General features: G+C 38.0%; 1 protein-coding gene across 1 annotated transcript in view; it reads right to left on the reverse strand.

Annotated features, from left to right (window-relative positions):
- The window catches only part of Fto (FTO alpha-ketoglutarate dependent dioxygenase), a 391,986-nt gene that overhangs the window by 149,805 nt on the left and 219,884 nt on the right, over positions 1-22,297 (reverse strand). The window contains exon 9 of the mRNA XM_010629684.3: positions 6,867-6,991. Coding sequence (XP_010627986.1) covers positions 6,867-6,991 — 125 coding nt within the window. The remainder of the gene's footprint in view (positions 1-6,866; positions 6,992-22,297) is intronic.

Raw genomic sequence — 22,297 nt, forward strand, 5'->3', positions numbered from 1 at the left:
ACATTCTTCTGCTAAGGACAGCAGAAAGCAAAGATTGCAATTATTAAAGGAGAAGAATGAATGCAACTGTATTGTATACCTAGATTGTACCAATAAACTCAATAAAAATTTTTTAAAAAAAGGAGAAGTGACAGATGCATCAAAAAAGAAAGACAGTGATGGCAATTGGCAAGCTCACTCCTCCCTGCTTCTCCCTCAAATCTCATTCATTTATTCCCCATGCCCACCCGTAGCACTGTAAATTCAGCTTGCTGCAATGGACAGCTATAGTTATCTCTGCAACAACTTCTAGAGCCCAACTATCTCTGCCTCAAAAAGCAGTCACTCCCTCGAGCATGAATGACAGCAGCTGACATGGGCAGGTGATGCTGAGATAGGTTGTCTCAGCAGATAACTGCGTTGGCCCCATCATCCCTGAGCCCATCCCCAAGGCCCATTGCTCCACTTCTTGTGACTGCAACTCCCTCGAGCAGAACACAAGTTCTGGCCCAAATGCCAAGTCACAAGGCCAATGCTCATCACTTCACTGATACGACTAAAGACACAGCAGGGCCTCAGCAAGGAGCTAGGCAAAAGTAGCTGCCTGGGTCAGGTGAAATACAGAGATAAAGCTGTATTTGCCTCAGCTTTGGTCTGGACTGTCCTAGAGAGGCCCTGAGGACCTGAACTGACTCTCCCCAGTTCTTCTTCTTACCAAACTCTACTTAATTTCCAGGAAGTGCAGAGAGCAGCTGTCCTGGTCCCAGCCCAGGCTCTTGCTGTTCTCTTACTCCAGCACCTCTTTGTGTCTTTGCACAAAGCAGTATTATCTCCCTGGCTCCTCTCAAGCTGCAGTAAGGGCTTGAGGCCTGTCTTGGGGCTTAAACACCAGAAAACTGTGGATTAAAGATCTCTCCTGTTTTTCAGTTTCAATGTTTCCACCCCTGCCAAGGTTAGATGAATAACCAAGACTTATTTCCAGTATCAAAGGTTATCCTTATTTCTAATTTCAAAGTTTCCACCACTGGCAAGATGAGAGAAAAAGAAGAAAAAAGGCACCCCCTTCACAATTAAGAAGAAACACAAAGTACTTATAAATACAAGAATGGGGTAAAGGAAAAGTTCTTTCATTCAGTCAGTTATTCAATATACTGGAGTGCCAGGCACGCCTCTAGAGACCAGAGAGTACATCATGAACAAGGTAGTCAGGTCCTTTGGTTGTACAGGGCATTATTCTCTTGCAGATGACAGCTTAATGTTATAAAAATCTGGGTGCAAGTTTCACAGGTGGTGAAGACAAATGCCCTGGCTTCATGAAGCTTACATTCTGGCAGGAAAGAAAAAACATAAACACAGAATCAAGCACACATTTAACAAACGTCAGGTTACTCTTTTTCATAACCTTCTACCAAAATGTAAGTTTTCTTAAAGCAGACCACTGCTAAACCATGTTTAAGCTTCCTACAGTGCTTCACACACAACATAATGGAAATGTGCATTCTAACCAGTATGTTCTGGATAACTGTCCCCTCTCCCACATGAAACCGTAAATCAGTTCAGAGTGGAGACTGAGTTGTACTCACAGTGATACTCCTCACAGTTTGCAGCACAGTTACTTCCTCATAATAAATACTCACTAAATAATAAATCACAAAGCTGAAGATTTTTGTCAGTTCTGAATATAATCCAGGACTTTCAAAGGCAAAAGGAGAAACCAGGAACCAAAGAAGAAAATCTGAGTATGCTGGTTTTAGAACCCAAATCCAGACTTTGGAGCCTTCATAAAGACGTCCAGGGTGGGCCCTATAAGTGATAATGGTAGAGATCATGGAGAATAGGAAAATAGTCAATAGGATGTTTGTTCTACATATCCAGAGAAATGCTGAACAGGCATTTTTAAAAACAGCACAAGCCTAATATAAAGAAGATGTGTCAATAAAGCTAAGTTTTAGGAGAGTCACGTTTCATTGAAGTGGTTTCAAAAGCTTTCTTAAGACACTGTACACCAATATTTATAGGAGCATTATTCATAAGAGTTAAAAAGTGGAAGCAACTCAAGGGTCCATCAACTGATGACTGAATAAAAATTTCATCCACAGACTGGAATATTATTTAGCAGTAAGAAGAAATTAAGTACTTACATACTATAACACGAATGAACCCTGAAATCATTATGCTAAGTGGAAGAAGCCACATACAAAAGGCCATATAGTGTATGATTCCATTTACTAAAAATGTCTAGAATAGGCAGATCTATAGAGATAGAAAATAAGTTAGTGGTTGCCAGGGACTGTGGGAGAGGGGACAATTGAGAGAGGCTATTGACAGATTCAGGGTCTCATTTTGGGGCAATGGAAATGCTCTGCATCCAGAAGGCGGTGATGGTTATACAATTACTTATTGTATACTTTACAATGATGGATTTTATGTTACATGAAATTTTGTGTTTAGCTGTATTTCATTTTTTTTCAAACTTCTAATGGGCTTACTTTTGTCTTATTTGCACATGGCATAGTAAAAATTTAGAGACTCCACTTTAAAGTTAAAAAGCACAGTTATTCTGCAAGTGTTCCTCATCTCTCTGCATTATTTCTCACACACATATAAGTAGGCAAGTCAAAACCTAAGCTAAAAAAATATGCTAACTTTGGGTAATGTTTACAAGGTTTGCACTTCTATTTTTAATACAATTACAATCTGAGTGAGGCTTGTATTATGCAGACAATGTAGTCCAGTATAGGAGGTTTTCAATAGCATAACAATCTAGACTACTAAGACGTCCACAATTAAATACTTTCCTGGATGGGTCAGAGCAACTCCCCACTCTGGGGGTAATGATGGCTCTACCTCTTTCCTCTCCAATATCTTCTCCTTCCTCTTTCTAGGAACTTCCAACATTTTTACCACCAGATAAACCCTTAAAACTGGCTGCTTAAAACAATTTATAATATAAACAGCATCTCACACAGTATTTTGTTCACAATAAGAATACAAAATATGCAAAAGATGTTTACTGAATGAGACCATTCTTGTTTCAGAAAGTAGAGTCATGGCATGTGCTAATCATCACTGCAGAAAAGCACTGAGCTTCTGGACTCCAACATCACTGGTCTGAAACCAGGATACTCCGTGTTCATGGGAAACTGGGGGAAAGCTTTAAGTAGCTTACACTTATCCATTGACAATAAATAGACATATAGCTTTTAGTGACCTAGCTATTGTTAGCACTAATTACCATTACTATGATGTTTCTTTGAAAGCAAAATAAAGAAAGGAACAAACATAATCTGCTCAATTAACATAATGTGCTTTCTTCTAGTTTTTAACAGAAGAAAACCGTGCCAAGTCATAGTAGAAATAAAACCGTTCATGAGTCATTGTAGATCCAGTATCGAAAAAATGTGTAACAGTCAGATGCTGAAATAGACACAATTTTTTTATAAAGCATTTTCTCTAACACTTGATTAACCTACATCATTGAAACTGAGCAAGCAGGCAGAAATAAAATGTTGGATTATCATTCTGACATGTTCAAAGCAAAGGAGGCATATTCCCTCCCTGAAGATGACCCACAAATAATTATCCCATGATAAACAATGACCTCAAAATTTTCAGCAATCTATGTAAGACACTGAGGATGTGTATAAAATAAACAAAGGCACTGGTTTTTATATTTTATAGAGAAAAACAACTCAGGCATGGACATTGAACTGTACCTTTTCTTTGGTGCACTTTTCAAATGATAATTTCTTCCACTGTCACCATTAAATCTTAATCCATTCCAGCTCCTTGCATGGGTCATTGAGTCTATATGTACTGCTGTTATTTTAAAATGTTTCCCCTTGGTAGGGAAAGAGGAGGAGAAGAGATGTTGAGAGCCAGATGGGCCTCTTCACAGTTCATTTATCAAACTTAATACACTGGGCTCCACCCTCCTCTCACTCACTATTGCAGTTAAACTTCCATATAATTTGGTAATCATTTTCATTATCAGAAAGTGACCCCAAAGCAGCAGATCCTGGGATACCTAGTCCTTGCAGCTGCTCTTTTTCTGCCTTTTCCTACAGTAGACCCTAAGAACCTCTGAGTTTATTAGCTGCAGGCTGACCTTTGGGCTGTGGAGGTCAAGAAGGGGTCAGATCAGAGGGCTTGCCCAGTTCTTTAAAAGCTATAACAAGCTGTCCATCAGGCAGAGTGGACTGTATAAACAAAGCCAAATCTTCAGAAATTCTGTACCACTTCTGTTAACACTTACCCTGCATTCACATAGCGGCTCCTGATGTACTTTGGATCATTCAACTCTGGGGAAGTGAATAGACAGCCCTAATAAGCCTATTTGGAGAGGGCTGTTTATGGGATTATTCAGTTTGGGGAAGGAAACCCACAGCACTCAGATGTGCCTCTAGAATCGCAGGGTTGTGTGACACTGTGACAAACTCAGTTACCCTGAGTCATGCAGAATTGACACTTTTCTCAAGACACTAAATTACAGGGAACATATGCTTTCAGTTTAAAGAGACTGTAGAGAGTACCAAACAATGGCTCAGTTGCCGGCCTCAGAGAGAAACCAATGTTTTAGGAGCAAGTTACAAGTTTCACTGAAAATATTCTCCCTGATACCATGACTGCAAATGAACCTGCTGAAGAGACAGTTTATTACAGTAGACATAAGCTAAAGTTATTGCCAGCTGCAGAGTCTCGGCTGACCTAAATTTCTTGAAGTTGTACAGTTCATAATGCATTCTCTAACGTGTAATATAAGTTAATTAGAGTCATCTGTATGTAACTTTCAGAGGAAAAAATTTCTGTTATCTAATCTAACTGATCCCCTGATAGCTTTGATGAAAGTAAAATGCTCTAACCTATTGCTTGGCCTTTGGTGAGTGCTAATTATTTTCTGTCAAAGCACATTTTTCCTCATGTAATTCCAAAGTACACAATAGGCCAATCGCTACAACACAGCCAGCTCAGTGAGCGCTGCTGTGGATGTTTTATAACTTTCACCACCATAGGCTGGATGGCTACTCTAGCAATGCCTGATTCCAGACATCCAGATGACACTTTGATGAGGAAAAGAGAGGTATATGGTGACTGTCTGTTTATGTGGATCATATGCATGAGTCTTTTAGATAGGGCACCAAGATGAGAAACATCAAATGGGAGGAAGGATTATGGTTATTTAATACTCTGAGGATACTTTGCTTTCTTCACCCTCAAGCCTTCTCCCTCCTGAAATTTTCTTTCAGGTGTTTGGTTTTAAGGGAGTCTGCAGAGTATCACCAGCTAAGTGTTTTCTTTCTTCCTTCCCTGCCACAAAGAACTTGAGAATTTTTGTTTCAGATGCTAGACTACATCAACTTCAACACTGGCTCCAGCTCCTGATTAAATTGTTAGCAGTCAGGGCCAGAAATGCTGAAACCAGACTCCTTTTAAACAGGCCATTTTGGTCATGTTGTCTGATGATTTGCTGTATTAGGAAATTATTGTTAACAAACTCAATGCACTCAACAAAAGACGTCCAATCTCAAAGTATGCTCTCTCTCTGGGCCCTGCTGTCTTTGGAGGGAAGGGGTATGAAAGAGAGATTACAAGGAAATTCTTTCTACCTCTCTTTCCTATTTAATAAGAATCACCACTGGAAGACAGAAAACACACAGACAGAAAGCTCTTCAATGTCCCCACACTGATATTGCATTATTTAATAAAATATGGAAACTTTAATGAAAATGACATTGAAATTATACTAGAAAAAAATTTAAAATTAATTATTAAAAGTTAAATTGGAAATTATTCAATCCTTACTGTGGTTGAAAATGTGTGCCATTTACTATGACCACACTAAAAAAAGCTGGAAAATATCACTGTGAATTTCTTAATGTCTTATGTGCAAGCCTAAATTTAGAGATAAAATAGACATTTGAAAAAGCAGCTGATATCCAATCAAAATCAATAGTTCATATGTCTCCATTCTTGAAAAATGTTCATCTGTTCAGCCTTGTCCAAACAAATCTATTTTTATTATAATTATTACTAGCAAAGCTATCAATGACTGTAAATTCTGTTGTACAAAGTCACTTGAGTAATATTGCAGCTATCAATAAATGTTTCCAACTCCTGGGCACATAGAGTTCCTCCCCATCAAATAAGACTCTAAGACAAAATACAGTATAATTGACCTGATTCCTCTCCCTTTTGCTCAGAGACAGATGATACTGAATTATTATTTAATTAATTTTTACAAACCACAGATGTGAAGCATAACTCTAACATTAGAGGAACTAGTTTCAATTTTCCACATATCAACTGTTTTTCAAGAAGGAGCAGGATAACATATTTATTATGCACACACTATTTCTATAAAAGCTGATGATTTACTGAAACTTTCCGCCAGTAACAGCTTTCTAACCACAGGTAAGTCCATGTGGAAAGAAACTAGATTGAAGCAAAAATCATTCCCACTTGGTCAATTCTAATACTGGGGTTGATAAATAGACTTTCAAATAATCTTCTCTGAATGGAGGGACAGAAGGGCACCATGTGGATTTCCCAGACATCTGCTTTAAGTGGCAGTGCTAGAGTCCTAGACTGCTGAATTAAAGGGGCTCTTTAGAATCAGGTACTTAAATTACATTATGTTCAAGATGGAGACATGTATACAAACTGTTACACTCAGGAAAAAACGCATATATACATACACTGTCATAGAGCACTGTAATTAATGTAGGTTACCGTGGAGAGGAAAGCTTACTAGCTGAAAACATCTTAAACTTGCTGATTTTTCATGGCCTCTTAAATGAGAGGGACAAGACCAGCAATAAGGGAGGGCTTAGCCAAAGATAGCTCTTGTTTGTCAGGGACAAGAGATCCCATTTCATTACAGAACTAACCTGGCTTGCCATTCCCTCCTCAGGTTCTGGCGGGTAGTGAGCAAGGCAAGGGTGGCAGTCAGCATCTCATTCCTTTGTTCCACGGGGAGCCCCTCTCTTTTAACCTCTTGAAGCACAGCATTTGTCTAGAAGAAATGATCCAAAAAAGAGAAAGAAAAAGTGAAAAATTAATAATAAAAAAGCCCATAAGCAAATAAGGACAGTAAATCAATGGCTTTTTTATTACAGTTCCCCTGCTAACAAATCAATACGGTAAATGATGGTCAAAAATGGCCAGCATATATTTTGTATTTAATCAATGTACATGGCACATAAGGTAAACTCTAAAGCTCCATTGCCTTAAGTAACACATCAAGACACTGCATTCTCACTCTAATTTTCTCAGCACACCAACGATTTTTTTCCTGGGAATTGCCTACCACGAGCTATTATTAGAAATGATTTTCACGTACACTTCACTGTGAGTTGTTTGTTTTGCCTTTTTAAAAAAGAGCAGTCTGACTTTCGTTCTGTTTCCTGCCACCCAGCTGAGGCTTTCTCTGCTGCCTCTCTTATTTGAATCATTACTTTCAATTTCTACCCACATCACTGATAGGGGTGTGCTCATTTTCCTTGTTTGTTGCAAATCAAGATCTTCCAAGGGGGGGAAAAAAAAGAAACAAGAGTGAGAAAATCAAAAAGAACATTATATCTTAACAAATATCTTTAGAATTTAGAAGTGTTATTTTAATTCAAAGTTAGTATGGCTTTGGGGGTGATTTTATAAACAAGGCAGTGGCTGAAAGCAATGAAATGTTACTTTCTGTTATTCAATATATTCCTTACTAATGGATACCAGTACATCTGCATACTTAAAAAGCACATTTGTAACTAGTTCTCATGGAATTTGAAATACCACTTCTTTACCCTTCTGTAGCATTTTGCAGTGTCCATTTACTACTTTCATGACCACCTTGAGAAGTAGTATAGTGGCTATTTGTTGTTTCTATTGCTTATATCTATACCCAGTTTCCTTTTGTCTGAAAATAGCACCTAGATCCCCTCTTAGGAAAATCTTCTCTCTTATTGCTTATAGTCTTAGAGGTACTGTCAATCAAAGTGTGCTGCCCTCTTCTATCCAGGATGTGGGTTAGGCCACTTTGATTATCTTTTCCAGGATTTTGGAATCCTAAGAGGAATGACAAAGGAAAGGAAAATTCTGGACGTAATTTATTAATCCCTTAATCTCTCCCACCCCTGATTTCTGGAGTATCCAAGGTTTCAGAAACTGAGTTCAGATCATGCTCTTTTTCTTCTGAGTTATCCAACATCTTTTTTAATAAAGTCCCATTTTGTTCCAATGCACCAAAATCTGTTTCTGTTGCTTAGAGTCAAAAATTCCTTTAACTGACATCACAGATAAGGCAGGGAACAGTATCTCCATTGTGAAGGATTCAAGATAGCATGTCAGGAAAATGACCCTGATCTCTGCCTCTTAAGAGTGCCAGTATTACATATACTATAGTAAGAGATGTACCCAGTTGGACACTCAGTCGGTTTCCAAGACAAGAATATCCTCAGCCCTCCAGCATGGAGAGGAATGCTCAACTTCTCCTATACATGAAGCCCAGCATCCAGGGATTGCAAACACAGATATTCGCTAGGGCCAGGCAGATAACATGAATGAGTGAAGCAGAGGCTTCCCAAAGAGAGCACATGCTTTGTCTAAAACGGCAGCCACTATTCAGCTCCAGCCAACTCTTCTGCTCAGCTCAGAAAAACTGGCTCAGCAATGCCAGATCCATGAATTTTCAATATAAACAAGAAATCTAAATTTTTTAAAATGCAAAGACTCCTGATTTTGTAAATGTTGGGAACTCACTTGAGAGTGTTTAAAAATAGGAGATGAGCCAAACAAGAAACACCAATGGGCTGAAGAGGACTTGGGCAACAGCCAATTTGTGACTTCTAATCCTGTCTAATTTCAGAGACATCTGGACATCAATGAGTATTCTAATAACAGTAGTGCTCCTTGTGTACGACACTCTACTTCTCGAGAAGTTGGAAGGAGCCTCAAAAATGTCATGTAGTGCATTATTACGTCCACGGCTACACAACACTTCACCAAGATGTAAAAATGTATAAAACAGAAGACAAAGTACACATCTAGATGGTTCCCAAAACATGGCAAAAATAAACTATTCTGCTTTTGACCCCACTAAAATATTTTTAAAAGCCATTACCTCTTCCTTGCCTTTCATATCATTTAAATTGTAACCAAGGATCTTGTTTTCCACAGACTCTGAGCAGCTTCTACAAGACTGAGGAGGAAAGACTTACAGGAATAAAGTCTTCAGAGAGCAGAGGATGCTGTCTGTTCAGGCCACCACTATATTCCTATTGTTTGCCTAAAAATTTTTAATAAATGCTTGTCAAATCAGTGAATAAAGAGCTTGAAAAACAAATACTGAAAAACCAAAGAGCAACGGAAGATTCTTAAAAAATTACTGTTACATAAATGATAAATTCATAATAGGGTCAATGGATAAACACACTATGGTACATCAGCACAGTGGACTATTATGCAGCAAGAAAAAGTGACAAGTAACTAATACATGCAGCCACTTAGACGAATCTCAAAGGCTAATGCTCAGTGAAAGAAGCCAGATTCAAAAAGGTTAAATGGTGCATGACTCCATTTGGTTGCTAGGGATTTGGTTAGATAAGGGATGGCATGAGAGTATTTTGGTGTTAACAGAACTATTCTATATCCTGATTGTGGTGATTGTTATATTAAGTTTAAACATATGTTAAAACTCATTTAATTACAGTACCCAAAGTCAGTTTAATTACAAATAAAATTTTTAAAAATTCATCTCCATCACATTTTCAAGACAAGAATGAATACAAAACAAGTTTACAAGAAAACACATGTAATAACTATGTGGTAAAAATACAGAGAAATATATCTGGATGATAAAAAACAAATTCTATCACAAAAACAAATTTTATTAATACTGGAAAAGAAAAGCTTTGATTCAGCATTCAGACCCTAAACTATAATATTTTATAAAATTTATGGTAAAAAATGTCACTGCACAAGAAGGAAATTTCAGAGGGTCAAAAGATCATACTTTTTACAAGACAACTGGCAATGATATTTTTCTCTTCATAACAGTGTTGAATACTCAACAGTGTTGGATTGACTTTACCTACAGAAATATTAATAGGCTATTTTTTTCCCCACCAGTACTAGCACAGAACTATCTTTACACAAATAACAACTTTTAAACAATCTCCTATTACCAAAATATAATTTCCCTCTTCTCCCCTCAAAATATAGGGAAAGATGGGGCCCGGGATTTAGCTCAGTGGTGCCACGATCCCCGTTACAGGGGGGAAAAAAGTTAAAAAAATATAGGGAAGGAATGACACAGGTTTAAGAAACATGCTCTGGAGGTCAAATTTCATTTCAATAGTAATTTTTTTCACAAGAAATCGATGGAATTACTGATCATAGGACTAAGTACGTCTTAAAAGTTTTGCTCAGATACATGTTGTTATCTCCTAACTGTGGGTCCCTTATGCAACTGCAAATGGCCATGAGAAAAGAACACTCCCATGCATTCTCCTGAGGAGGAGCTGCCTGGTACATATGCCATTCTGATTATTATTATTTGGTCTCATCTTAAACTCTATTGATCTACCTTGTGCAAGGTTGTTCTAGCTTAACAAAAAGACTCTGGGCAACAACGTTTATTATGTTAACATTAAAAATTTCAAAAAGACATCAGTGTTAAACCATTATAACCATAAAGCTTCCATCCATACAACATGGAACCAGAGTATATTCTCCTGCGTAACACCAGTGGTAGAAAGTCTATCCTTTGAGGGTGGGTTTTGTGTTTGGAATCAGTCCCTGATTTTACTTGCCCTCCCTCCATCAGTGGATGCCTCTCTCCTAGCACTACCCAAAGCTTGGCCTGTCCTTTTTAGTCTCCCGGGTGTGATAACCATTCTGGGATCCTCAACTACTGTTATTACAAAATAATAACCTTTATTCTCCTCTCATCCCTCTGGTTGCTCTATCTGTGGGTGATCCACCCTTCCAATGGCTTCAAAAGTCCTCTGTAGTACAATAACTATGTTTCTACCCTCAAGCAGACCTCTCCACTGAGCTCTGGCCCCAATGACTATCTCCTTAAGCATCTCACCTCACATCTGATATCTCAACCTTCACCTGGACACATCTGAACCAATTATCTTTGCTTCCCAATCTCTTTCCTCGTCTTCAAACCAGTTCTTGTCCTGTATTTCCCTAAAGTGAGTAACTCTGTTATCAAGGCAAGGACGCAAACTAGAACGCTGGGGATTACCCCTGTCTCCTTTCCTTCAGTGTACTCTCTCCAGCTAACCGCTAAATCTTGCCATTCCCCTCTCAACAAGACTCAAACTTGTCCCTTCCTCACTGTCTCCAGCTCAGTTTAGACCTATCCCTCTACTGGTTTCTTCACATCAATCTCATCCCTTTTGTGAATTTCAGTGACCTTTTAAAAGTGCAAGTAGGACCATGTTACTTCGGTTCAAGTAATTCAGCATTAGCTACAGCTGTAGTTTCAAAATCATCTGCAAGATGCCCTAGTGCTTCTAAGGAGGATGTCATGGTCACCAAGGAGTCAAAAACTTTTGGCCTCCAAAACCCCACCTACACCAGAGTACCTCTGTTTATGTATGCTTTACTTATTGACATTGGGGGATAAAAAGTGATTTTTTAAAATAAAACCTCAAATTCCTTAGCATAGGCCAAAAAAAAAATCTTTAATAACAATCCTGCTCTCTCTTGCATCATCTATTTCATATAAAAGTAATAGCAACAATCTGAAAACACATGGTTATTCTATGCTATACATTATCTATAGCCTTCCTGCATAATTTGCTAGTGACTCTCCATTCTTCAAGAAACATCTCCAATAGTATGTCCTCTGTAAAGTGTGCTATAAGGCAAAGCACAGCCTTGAGCCAAGTTAAGCAGTTGATTACTCCTTCCTAGGCAGCTTCTAATAAAACACATCACACTCTACTCTACTTATGTATTCTTCTAGAGGTTTCCTCCACAGGGTAAGCTCTCTTCTAACACACAATCCGTTTCCAAGGCACCTACTATGGCAGCACACCTTTGCCATAGGTTGCTGATGGATGCCTTTATATCAATGAAGACAAATGACATGCTGAAGCATGTCTAGTGAATGAGGCATGTGATCAAGTGAGACAGTACCGCTCAAAGTCAAAAATTATAGGTGAAGCAAGCTTTGGTTTGATCAGAACTACTCCTGAATACAATTCTAGGAGAGAAGTTGTAAAAACTATTCTTATGCCATAAAATCAGGAAAAACAAATCTATATCCTCACTAAGTGACTACTTAAAAGAGCAGTACTCAATTGGATGGCGATGTCTAAAAGCACACAGGTTCATTATACCAGGTGTAGTGAACCTATGCCACGTGTGCCACAGCGGGCCATTTGTATCACTGAAAACTCTAAAAGGTTCTCCATCACTGCACTATACTATAATCACATTTAATCTATGTATACACATCTAATAAGCCAAAAGAAGAAATCCCACTTTCTCCATTTCAATAGAGAAAACTGCTTTGGACTTTGGTAACATACAGCATACTAAGGGCACCCCCCAAGAATTCCCCAGTGTCTGTAGTTTCTCTTGGCTCAATCTTCATGCACAAAACCAAAACAAAAATTCTACAAGAAGGGGCAGGGGGGAAATAGTAGCTTTAAGTAGTTTTTAATTTTAAGCTTATGAGTTACATTTTTCTTAGGAAAAAAAAAAAAAGGTCTCCCACTTCTGAATTTATTCAACTAAAACAGAGCAATCTATCAAATTTTTGTTGGACGTTCAGTAACTTTCAGTGTGCCTTACTTCTACAGTTTCATACTGAAAGCATGCATGAGCATATGTGCAATAGTGTAGCATTTGTTCACATCAGGTTTTAGAGAGGAATCACTCCAATTTTTTAAAAAATGTGTATTTACTAATAATTCTAGTTGTCTTAAATTCTCTGGGGTCCTCTCTGAAGTGGAGTAACAGCTTTTGACAGGCCCATAATTTCAAAACTCAGATTTAATCTATCTTCTTTTCCCCCTTTAAAAGCGAGAGAACTTTATCTAGGGAAACACAGGACAACAAGATAGCATTCTTGTTATGGCAAGTAATTATTCAGCTTAACTTATTTAAGGAAAAAAAAATTTCCACACTGTTCTTCAAATTTCAAAGGGCATATCAACACCAGGATTCTGGAATTGTATACTTTCCCACCTTCCCATCTCACATTCCATCACCACACCACACTGTCATGATGGGAAAAAGGCCACTCTTAACACTTTTTATATACATAGCTGTCTCATGTTAAGGTTGTATTTCCCCTCTGCACACACAAATTACAAAGATATGCTCTGACTGATAATGAAGGCTAAGGTTCAACTTGTGAAGAAACTTGGTTTAAGATGTTATCGGCTGGGAAAGCTATTTCCTCACATCAACATTGCCACAGGCTGTCAAAAACCTAACCAGGTCTCCCCTCTTCAAAAGTCCAGGAACACGTTTTTTCTCCTTCTTTCTTTCCTTATTTTCCCCCTCCCCTTTAAGAAGAAAGACATAGAACCCACTGAGATAGCCTTAGCCCCATCAAAGAAAGGTCGATCTCAGGTCTTCCTTCATTTACTGATTGTCAGTTTAAAATGGTTCTTTGGTGAGGCCTCTGTGGCTCAATGCTGAGTGACGCCTTCACATTTTCTAAACTGAACTGGGCACCGCCAAAGATTTCCAGCATGCCTGAATCCACGACTCAGCAGAACAAATAAACATTCCTCCCAGCCCTTTTGCCTACCTTATCTCCCTGTCCAGGAGCAGGAGGTTTTGGGGGTGCCAATGTTTACACAATGTTAAAACTTTCTTTCCCCTGTTTCCTGAATTTGAGAAAACACATCCTGGATGACCTCGGCTAAGAGATAACACCAAGTCACCGCTGGGTGCCTTCTACCCGACTACTTGAGGTTGCTGTCTTCATCCTCCTTCCCTTCCCCCGCTTCAGAATCTATAGAAAGAAAGCTGGAGATAAGGTGACTGTCTTGAAAGAGAGGCTCAAAGGCAGGTGTCTCCAAGATTCTGCCAACAATGCAGCCTTTTACTTCTACCTGAAGACACACTTGGGTCAGTTCATCTCAAAGACCCACGTTTTCTGTGTGGATGTGTACTTATTCAATCATTTGGTCTTGTGCATCAAGCAACTGTAACATGATATTGTTCTGTAGAGTAAAATTCAGGACAAACAGAGTTGATTCTTTTTCAATATTTGACTTGCAAAATTCCAGGGAAATAGAATATACAATAAAATCATAACAAAATGTGTTACCTTCATCCATTATTTTCCCCACATTTTTATTAGTGCATATTGGTTATACAGATTAATGGGCTGTACTATGGCAGACTTGAACATGCATATAACATACCTTAATCATTCTTTCCACAACCCCTTTCCTCCCTACCCCCCTAATTTCATATACTTGGGGAGGTTAATGTGCATAATGTTTTTTGATCATATCCATGGCCTCACAACCCATTTCTTCCCCCTTTCTTTCCTTTCACTTATCTAAAATAGTCTCCTTTTTCTTTCTTGCTATCTTTTAAAATTTTTTAAAATATTTATTTATTTATTTGGTGCCAGAGATCGAACTCAGGACCTTGCGCTTTCGAGACAGGCAGTGGAACCACTGAGCTTAATCCCCAGCCCTCTTATCTTTTTTAGATTCCGCATATTAGGGGAATGTGTGATATTTGTCTTTCTGTTGCTGTTTTTGTTTTTTTTTGGTACCAGGGATCGAACTCAGGTCCTTGCATTTGCGAAACAGGCACCGGAACCACTGAGCTAAATCCCCAACCCAATATTTGTCTTTCTGAGTGCATCTTATTTTGCTAACATGATCTCCAGATTTATCCATTTTTCTGCAAATGAAAAAATTTCATTTTTGTGCCTCAATGATACTCCACTGTGTGTATACACCACAGTTTCTTTATCAGTTCATCTGTTGATGGACACCTAGGCTAGACCTATATCTTGGCTATTGTACATTGTGCCATAATAAATACAGGTATGCAGATATCTTTATGGAAGGCTGGCTTTAACTCCTTTGGGCACATACCAAGGTGTGGTATAAATGGGTCAAATGCTAGTACTATTTTTAGTACTTTGAGTGACCTCCATACTAATTTCTATAATGGCTATACAAATTTAGATTCCCACCAGCAGTGTAGAAGGGTTCCCTTTTCCCCACATCCTCACCAGCACTTATTACTACTTAATAAAAAGTGCTTTTTATATTCTTTATGACAGCCACTTTGACTGGGGTAAGATGGAATCTCAATGTAGTTTTGATTTGTATTTCCCTAATGGCTAAATATGTTGAACAGTTTTTCATATATTTATTGTCCATTTGTACTTTTTAAAAGAAGTGTTCTTTCATTTCTTTTGCTCACTTATTGACTGGGCAATATGATTTGTTAATGTTATGTTTTCTGAGTTATTTATATATTGCAGATATTAATGGTCTGTTGGAAGGGTCACTAGCAAAGATTTTCTCCTGTTCTGTAGGTTGTCTCCTTACTCTGCTGATAATTTTCCTTGCTGTGAAGAAACTTTTTAATTTGATATAGTCTCATTTGTTGATTCTTGTTATTATTTTGGTGCTATTCAAGAACTCCTTGCCTGTGCCCATTGGCTTCAGTTATTTGTCTTGGGGTTTGCTGCTGTTTGTTTGTTTGTTTGTTTTTAGCAGTTCACAGTTTCAGGTCTTACACCTAAAATCCACTGTAGACTAGAGCCAAGGGAGTTATCTTACAGCAGTCAAAACTGTCCAATGGGTAAGGATTCAGGAAAATGCTTCTTCGACAAGTTTTTTTCATCTGTACAGTGCCATATGTTACAGCAACCAATTCTTAAGCCTCTTGTGAAGATTGTTTATTTATTAAGTATGAATTTATACAAAGTACAAAATCACAACTCTCAGCATACGCAAAATGCTTGATAAATGGTCAAATTGTTGTTATATATTAAAATTAAGGAAAATATCACAGAAAAAGATACAGGTACTTTTTTTAGTCTTAAAATACTATAGCTATGACTTTGAATGCTGGCACATCTTTTTCCCCTAAATACACAGCATCTGCTATTTTTTCCTCTTAGTAGTAAAGAAGTTCATTACACTTTATCTGTTTCCCTAAAAGTTATGGAGCCACAGCAGCTTGTCTGGCACTGTATGAAGTCTCAGGACGGTCACATGGATGACCGCTGAGATAGTCAGGCTGCTAGGGGGAAGGCAGTGGGTGAAAGCTAGACCTCAGAGCTCTACTTGGCAACGTCAGTATTTCAGATGATGGTGATAAACACCCCATGTGTTTGTCAAGGGAAACAAGAAGGAAGAAAAGAAAAAGGAAGAAAGAAAAAAAGAAAAGGTAAAAAAAGGTGAAGAGGGGGGAAAAAGTATTGTTTATAGAAGCCAGCTGCTTGGGCTTTGGCGCCAGCAGCTCCTCATCCCGCTATTTTACGCCTGCAACCCCACTGCCCTCGCTGGCACAGGTACAACTAAATGTTGACTTCAATGCTTCAGAGAGCACTCGACTGATTTTGTACATGATTAATTGCCAAAGACATGGCTGGCCATATGGAACAGAGAAAGCATCAAGTAATTCATACTTCTGTATGTGATCACTTGGCCCCTGTTTTTTTAATGTACAGGAAAGAGCTAGTATAGCACAGCCCTGGTGTCTTGCCCCTGACAGCCCATTAAGAAATCTCAGAGCACCTAGTCGAAGTTATGCTGTTGGCTTTTCAATAGCAGCCTAATAAAACAGAAGCAAAGCTTTCCAACTAGTCTTAAATCTTTCACATACAGTACATTAACTACTGTGACTGAAACAACGGGCTTCTTATGATAGGAAATGGGATTTGATTTCTAGACTCTGCATACTTACTGAGAGCCTTTTTTGACCTTTATAGAGTTTACAAAACCATTGTTCTTTTTTCCCCTCTCTTTTCCAAGTAGCCTAATAGATTCGTTTGTTTCCGCAGAGTCTACTCTTCGTCACTATTATCTGCAGTCTATATAATAAAGTTGATTCATGGAGAGGTGAAAGACACAACATAATTATTCTTACCCAGACATCTCAGGAATCATTCTAGCTTCTGAAACATTAGCTTCCTTTAAAAACAAGAGAAAACAAAACTTCCACAATGGGAGGAAGGCCCCACAAACATGCTCTTGTTACCCATGCCTCTTTCCCATAACTCTGAAATGAACTCACTCAATATGGGAAAGAATATTGATTGGTTTCCCTGTTGTGCTGTTAGCTGGGTGATACTACATTTCAGGCCACAGAGAAAGGTGCCACCTTTGGTGCAATTCTATCTCCACTTGCAGTCTATTCGCTTCATCCACTCCTAATATCCTTACAGTTAAGAATATGTATAATCTCCACAGTATTTTCCTTTCAAGGATTTTTCAATGACAGCATTAAAAATTATGATGCCCTCAGTTGTTTATCAGTTGTGACACATGTTGGTGGGGATGACTTGGTTGGCACTTTCCATTAGAAAATATTTATATAGTACTTTTGTCTGTGGATTTTTAGGTGTTACAATTATCCTCACTCCAGAAGACACCATATATGGAAAATTTCACTTGACTGCTTATTCATTAGCAGGACTGTAATTGCCTCTACTGCTGAAATAAGCTAACAACCCATTTATAGCTACATGCCAATGGGAAATTCTCACCCTCCCTGCTGCCTCTTCTTCTTCAGAATATGCTCACTTTCCAGAATGTGCAACTCAACTAATAAGCAAGGTGATACACAGAAAGCATGAGGAAGACTCTTGGAAGTAAAAAGGGTAACAGCACTAAAATTAACTAAATAATACGGCAATGAAGACAGACTCCAAGATATCTACAAAAACAAGAAGTATTCTTATTGACTACTGTCTATAACATTGTTTATATTTTAATTATGGTATACTCTATAAAGTGTGATGATAATGTAATTCCCATTTCACAGATTTTCATTCACCCATTTAAGGAGGGTACAATGCCTGAGAGAGACACATATATAGTGGCAGAAGCAGTGGCATCCTAATTCTGTAAATTTCTAACTCATTACTGCATCTGTAGTGCTAATAAATTACACATGAAAATATTATGCATAAGTTTTATATTATATATAAAAACAATAAACATCAATGCACATAAAAGTATCTTTCTTAAATCTCACCCATGGAAATAAACCCAACAGAACTGCAAAATTCTCATTAAAGAGAATAAAAAGATTTAATCAACAGCTATGGGACAGAAATTATCTGGATCTAAAATTAAGTATGAAAATGACCATATACTTCACATAATGAATAACAGAATGACATATCATTCTCTCCAGTTATTTTAGCTGTGTTTTGCCTTATCTTTTTTTTCATCAAAAACTATTCAGCCTATAAATAAAAGCAAGAACTTTCCCAGCCCCACCACAGCACACACATGTCACTAATTTCCAGCTGCCACTTCTAAGAATCTCATTGCACTAATCTGTTCATTGGCCTAACTATTAATTGAAGGTGAAGCAATAGCTAACTCCACCAAGCCACTGATGATATTTGCCTGAAAACTGGCTTAGCACCTTCCAATCCTTGGGCAAGTGAAAAGTTACCCAGGATCTCCATCAGATCAGCTCCCTCCTTCCCCCAAACATCACTAGCACAAAGACTGAAGTGGTCTGTCATGCACACTGGATTATATGAAGTGTAAAACATTGGGGGAGAGGGGAGGGAGGGATGCCTTTGAAAGGAAACGGGAAAAAGAAATCACACTTGCAAGAGGATCCAGCTGACAGCTCAGTCCCTAACAAGTGAGACAAGTGAATATGTTTGGAAACATTGTGAATGCAGGAAGAGCGCAGGCCTTTTGTCTGCAGCCCTACAGTGTGTCTTTAACCCACTGCTGCCTGAACCACTGAACATATGTTTTCTACACAAGAACTGAAGCAGAAAAGGCTCTTTGTTATAATTCACTCCTTTGTGTATATCTGCCCCCCTTCTACTCACCCCTTTTTTCAGTAACATCCAAACGAAAGCTCTAGTGCAAACTAACCGCTCAGGAGAGTGAAGCCAGAAGGCCCAGCAGAGATCCTACCACTACCCCCAGGCCTAGAGAACTGGCCCCCTCCACAGTGGCACTAAGAACAAGAGATACTGCATTTCATCATCAACACTGTCTCTTTTAATGTAGCAATCAGCATATGAGTGGCATTTTTTGTTATAGATGAGGAAACTGAGGTACAGTGAGTACATTACTTCCCAAAGCCTCAGGAAAAGTATTCATTTCTAGAGATGTGCAGGTGGAGGTGCTCATGGGTCATTTAGGCAGTCAGGAGTTTGGGACATGAGAAAAATGTATTCCTAGAAACTAAAATTTGGGGAAATTATACATGCAGATACACACTATTGGACATTTTAAATATTGCTTCTGACTAGAATATAGATAGCACAAAATTCAAATGTGAGCAAAGCTGATGAGTGGGATTCTTAGCTCTTAGCTGCAATAAAGAAATAAACATGACAGGCAAGCCAGGAGGTTCCCCTTGTCTTGTGTATTTCAGTATGGAAAAGAAGAACGAAGGTTCCAACGATCAACAGCCTCATGACCAAGTTAGCCACGGATGAGTTACTTATCCTCTCTGGACCTTGGTTTCCTCATCTTTACAATGAGAGTATTTATAGATCTACTTTAGAGAGCTGAAAGGATTTGTTCTTTACACATAAGGCCTGGACAGTACTAGACACATGGTAACCAGCCAGTAAGTGTTAGCTACTTTTCTTCCCTAGAATTTTGCTACTGAGCTTTAAGATAAATCTAGAGTATTGGTCATTTAGTGTCACATTAGAGTTATCAAATCAGGCATTATTTTTGATGCTAAGATTTTCTTCATTCCTCCTTCTCTATCCATTCAATGCAAATAGAGTATCTATATCAGATATGCTGAACCTGAATGCTTTTTAAATAATTATGATGATATAGCAAATAACATTATTGAGCACTTTCTATATGCCAGATGCTCATATGCAGATGTCACTGAAACCTGATATTAAGTCTATGAGACAAAGGTATTATGATTTTCATTTTGAATATGAAAGAAAAGACTCAGAAAGATGAAGTAATTTGACAAATTCTATACTATTAATAAGGAATATAAGCAAATCTAACCCAGGCAATCAGACTCCTATGCCGAAAGCTAACGTATGACTTAACACTTCGCAAAGTGCTTTTGTGAACATATCTATTTTGGTCTTCAAAAAACTATATGAGTTAAGGGGCCAAGATTAGCTCAGTGGCACTGCGCCTGCCTCGCAAGATCCCAGTACCAAAAAAACCTATATGAGTTAAATAAAGCAAGTATTATTAACCACATTTCTATAGATAAGGAAACTGAAAATTTGCTAAATTAAATAACTCACTGAATCCCAACATTAGAAAATGAGTTAAGCTAAGATAAAAATCAGGTGTTGTAAGTCCAGGTCAAGTATATTTTATACTGAACACATGGAACAAAAAGTACCAAAAACAAATTGCCATGTGATAAGTCAATCAATGATATTTGAGTCTTTGCTCTTTTGTAGACTTCTAGAAGGTCACAACACTTAGCCACTAGTGGCTTACAACTGAGCTAAAAAATAAAGTACATACAAAGGGTAGAAGACGACCAATGGGCTTACATAAAATAAATCTTCAATTTAAGCTCTTAGAATTGATTTTAATTTATGAAGTAGTTACCCTGATCTATTAGAATGTGCTGTTCACTGACTTTCATAACCTTAACAGAATCATTTAACATTCATCTGCTGAATACTATCATCTTTTTCATGTATACCTATAAGAACAAAGATATAACTAATAAATATCACCACAAAAATGCAACCACTCTTAACTACCTTATTTTTCTTAAAAGTCCTGTGGCGAAACTACAATGAAGCAGCTATTGACAGAAACCCTAAAACCCTAAAAGAAACAACAATGTGGTAAGGAAAGATAATTTGGTAAAAATCACATGTGCAGAGTTGCACAGGTAGGTAACATCTCCTCAGACAAATGCAGTCCCTACAAAGACTATTGTCTACCAAGTGTTTGACGCTAGCACAACCTGCTCTTTGGCATAGATTTACCAAGGGAAGGAGGACCAACAGGGATGGACACATACATGGACACACACACACATTTGTATAATTTTGTGATATAGTACTCAAGTAAGAATTCAGGACCTTTTAATCTGCAACTTACATGCATATCATTAAAGCATTACTAGTAGCATGAAAATAAAAGCACATCACTACAGCTACATAAAAACAGTATTACAAAGGTGTTAGTAACTATTAGTTATTTGGCATTTACCAAGTGCCATATCCTACTATATTTATTTTTCATGCATTCTGAATTGAAATAATCATAAATTCAGTGAGATAGATTTTACTATTATTCCAATTTATAGATAAGAAAATCAAAGCACAAAGATAGTACATAACTTGCCTCAGATCCACAGCATCTAAGTGAGTAGTGGGGCCAAAATTCAAATCCAAGCAGTGTGGTAACAGAGTTCACTCACCCACTAAACTATGTAGTGACCAATAAAATACAAAGCCCTCTCTGTGAAGTGGGGGATACAGCTGCTCATTTAGTCCTTGCAACAACCTGATTAGGTATCTTGCCAATATCAGCAAACTCATTTTACAAGTAAAGGAACCAAGGCTTGGACTGTTCAGTTACTGGCCAAGGATCTCACTGCCAGAGGGTGGCAGAGAAGAAGTGGTTAACCGAACTGGGATAAAGGACGCTAAGCTCTTTATAGAGCTCAGAGACACTATGTGCTAGTGGGACAGTGGCTCCTTTTCTGGTCTTTTGGAGTTTCACTCAGACACACAGACAGGGAACACGAGGTCACAGTGAACAATTTAATTTTTTTTTTTTTTTTGGTATAGGGGATTGAACTCGGACCTCGCACTTTTGAGGCAGGCAGTGGAACTACTAAGCTAAATCCCTGCCCAACAATTTAATTTTTTAATAGAGAAAGACAACAGCCAAATGATAGCTAAGCCTCAGATCTACCAAGCTATCCTCCCACGAAGAACCACTCAAGTTGATAATTCAAGTCAAAGATGGAAATGATAAAATCATTTGGGAATTTTTCACTCTTTTTTTACTTTGTTAATATTACATATGAAAAGAACATGAATGTCACATGGAAACATTAACTCCTGTTGCCAAGAAGGTTACAGAGTTCTCAAATTTGGCAAATGCCATTCTGTGTATGCATTTAGTTCCTCTGCTAGCAACTGTCATTGACCTGA

The sequence above is a fragment of the Fukomys damarensis genome, unplaced genomic scaffold (genome assembly GCF_012274545.1).
Source record: "Fukomys damarensis isolate Sample0158 unplaced genomic scaffold, DMR_v1.0_HiC HiC_scaffold_32, whole genome shotgun sequence".
Classification (NCBI taxonomy): domain Eukaryota; kingdom Metazoa; phylum Chordata; class Mammalia; order Rodentia; family Bathyergidae; genus Fukomys; species Fukomys damarensis.